Here is a 2,455-nt window from a genome sequence, read left to right on the forward strand (position 1 = left end):
AAAGGAAAGGAAAGGAAAGGAAAGAAAGAAGAAGAGAAAAGAGAAAAAGAAAAGAAAGAGAAAAAGAGGCCAAAATCACAACGGCTATTTCCAAGAGTGAGACGCAGGCCAAGAACTCCACACGCAGGATGGAGAACAGCTCTATCTGCAGATAAGCACGGGGTTTAACCGACACCATTTCCAGCAGCTCGAGGATTTTCACGGTGATTCCAGAAACACTGCCATTGTGACCCACGCAACTGGTAACAGCCACCAGTCAGTGGTCGCCAGACAAAACTACACCTTCCTTTGTTCCATTCTGCACGAGCTGCTTCCTGCCCCGGACTGATCCCCTCCCGGAGTCTCACCTGCCTCCCCGCCCAGCCCCACCCAGCTGGTCCTCCTCGGCTCAGCTCTCACCCCCAGACGCCCCAGGCTACACTGGGTCCTCTCAGAGTGAGCACCTCCCAAGGGCGTTCTGGGAACGCCGGCAGTAACGCGAGCCGAGGCAACTGAACAAACTTACAAGAGGACACTCTCGGCCTATGGACAGTAAACTAGTAAAGCCTGAAAACTCAAAAAGTTTCGGTCAGCTGGTAAAGCCTGAAAACCTGCAAAGTTTCAGTCACCGAGAAAATCTGAAAACTTGCAAAGTTTCGGTCAACTGGTAAAACCTGAAAACTTGCAAAGTTTCGGTCAACTGGTAAAGCCCGAAAACTTGCAAAGTTTCAGTCAACTGGTTAAGCCTGAAAATTTGCAGAGTTCCAGTAAGCTGGTAAAGCCCCAAAACTTGCAAAGTTTCCGTCAGCTGGTAAAGCCTGAAAACTTGCAAAGTCTTGGTCAACTGGTAAAGCCCGAAAACTTGCCGAGTTTCCGTCAGCTGGTAAAGCCTGAAAACTCGGAAAACTTTCTCAAACTTAGAAAGTCTGAAACTCCAGGCCGAGCTTCCCAGGACTCTTGGGACCCGCTGTCTCCTGCCCTCTCCAGCTTCGGCCCTCCCTGCAGAACCCGGCCACGCCATGACAACCGCCCTCCTCTCCCTGCCCCTGGGCCACCTGAGCTGCGGCCCGCCTGCTTCCCAGCGCACAGGGACCGGGAGGGGACACGTCTGTTGCAACATGTCCGGGGTGACGGTGACTCCCTCGGGGCCGTGGCTGGGAATTCGTACCACGGCCTTGTAGCAGGAGCTGAAAGCGAGTCAAAGCGGCGACTTCCCCAAGCCTGCTCCAGGACGCGGCGCGTGCGTGGCAAAGCGCCCACCCCGCCCACGCGGCAGACCCGGCGCGCCCGGCCTCACCTCGTAGAGCTTCGCGATGTCGGGCGTGCGCTCCTTCTCGTCGAGCTGCTGCTCCCTCCTGAGCAGCGTGTCCTTGCAGTGGGTGCAGCAGCGGATCCCGTCGTCCTTGTCGTCCAGGACGGAGCTCACGCTGCCCAGGCTGCTGCTGCTGCCGCGCCGGGAGCCGTGCACGCCGGTGGGCGACTGGCTGGGGCTGGCGTGGGCGCTCAGGGAGTCCTTGCTGGCGCTGGTGAGCTTGTCTGCAAAGCACAACAGTGACAGGCAGCGGCGACCTCCCCGGCCTCCAGCCACCGCACTGCCCTCGACCGTGGGTGTGTGGTTTGGGGAGTGGGAAGATCAGGCTCCACCTGTGGGCAAGAAGTACCTGTCCCTGTCCCTTCGCGGAGCATCAGACGCTGGCGGGAAGGGACTCCCGCTGCCACCCAGGCCAGAGCCCAACAGCCTGGGGGGTCTGCCTCTGAGGCTCTGGGCCTCCCTCCACCTGGCCACACCCGACCCTCCTCTTCCATTTGTCCTGAAGCTCAGACGCGACCCGCGTTCTCCCGGGAGACTTTCCTCCGCGGCCCTCGCCCCCGTCCCCAGACATCCGGCCCCCACCCTTTCGAAGCCCGGCTCAAACGGCACGTCCTCCCCGGAGCCTTCCCCAAGGCAGAACCTGCCTGTGCTTCCTGTCGGTTCTCGCCACGCCGCGCATCTGGGGCGGCGCCAGCCGGCCTCCCTGCGCGGTGGTTACGTGCGCCCCAGAGCTGCTCTGGGCTCCCGCCACTCGGTGCGGGACAAGCTCGTCTTCCTCACGCCTGCTCCCCGCACACGCCCACACACAGCGCACGGCAGCTGCCCGGTAAACGCGGGCTGACGGTTCAAGAGAACAAAGTGAACAGTGTCCCCCGACTGTAGCTTATCGAGTCTTAGGGGAGACAAGGAGAAAGTATCAAGGACTTGAGAGTCGGGCAGAGGAAGCGTCTGCCTTTGCGCCCACGGCGTGCGGACAGCCTGGGCAGAACGCTCCACCCCACGCTTCCTAGGAGCCGGTCGGACCAGCTTCGGCAACTTCTAGCCTGCTGAGATGCAAAGTCCTGGGAAAAGGCCGGGCGCGGTGGCTCACGCCTGTAATCCTAGCACTCTGGGAGGCCGAGGCGGGTGGATCGCTCAAGGTCAGGAGTTCGAGACCAGCCTGAA

At 60.5% G+C, this 2,455-nt stretch overlaps 1 protein-coding gene across 1 annotated transcript in view; it reads right to left on the minus strand.

Moving 5' to 3' along the window:
- Positions 1-2,455, minus strand: part of RBSN (rabenosyn, RAB effector) — a 31,561-nt gene that overhangs the window by 16,619 nt on the left and 12,487 nt on the right. The window contains exon 2 of the mRNA XM_012656890.1: positions 1,277-1,515. Within this exon, the coding sequence (XP_012512344.1) occupies positions 1,277-1,515 (239 nt within the window). The remainder of the gene's footprint in view (positions 1-1,276; positions 1,516-2,455) is intronic.

The sequence above is a fragment of the Propithecus coquereli genome, unplaced genomic scaffold, assembly GCF_000956105.1.
Source record: "Propithecus coquereli isolate 6110/MARCELLA unplaced genomic scaffold, Pcoq_1.0 Scaffold525, whole genome shotgun sequence".
Taxonomy (NCBI): domain Eukaryota; kingdom Metazoa; phylum Chordata; class Mammalia; order Primates; family Indriidae; genus Propithecus; species Propithecus coquereli.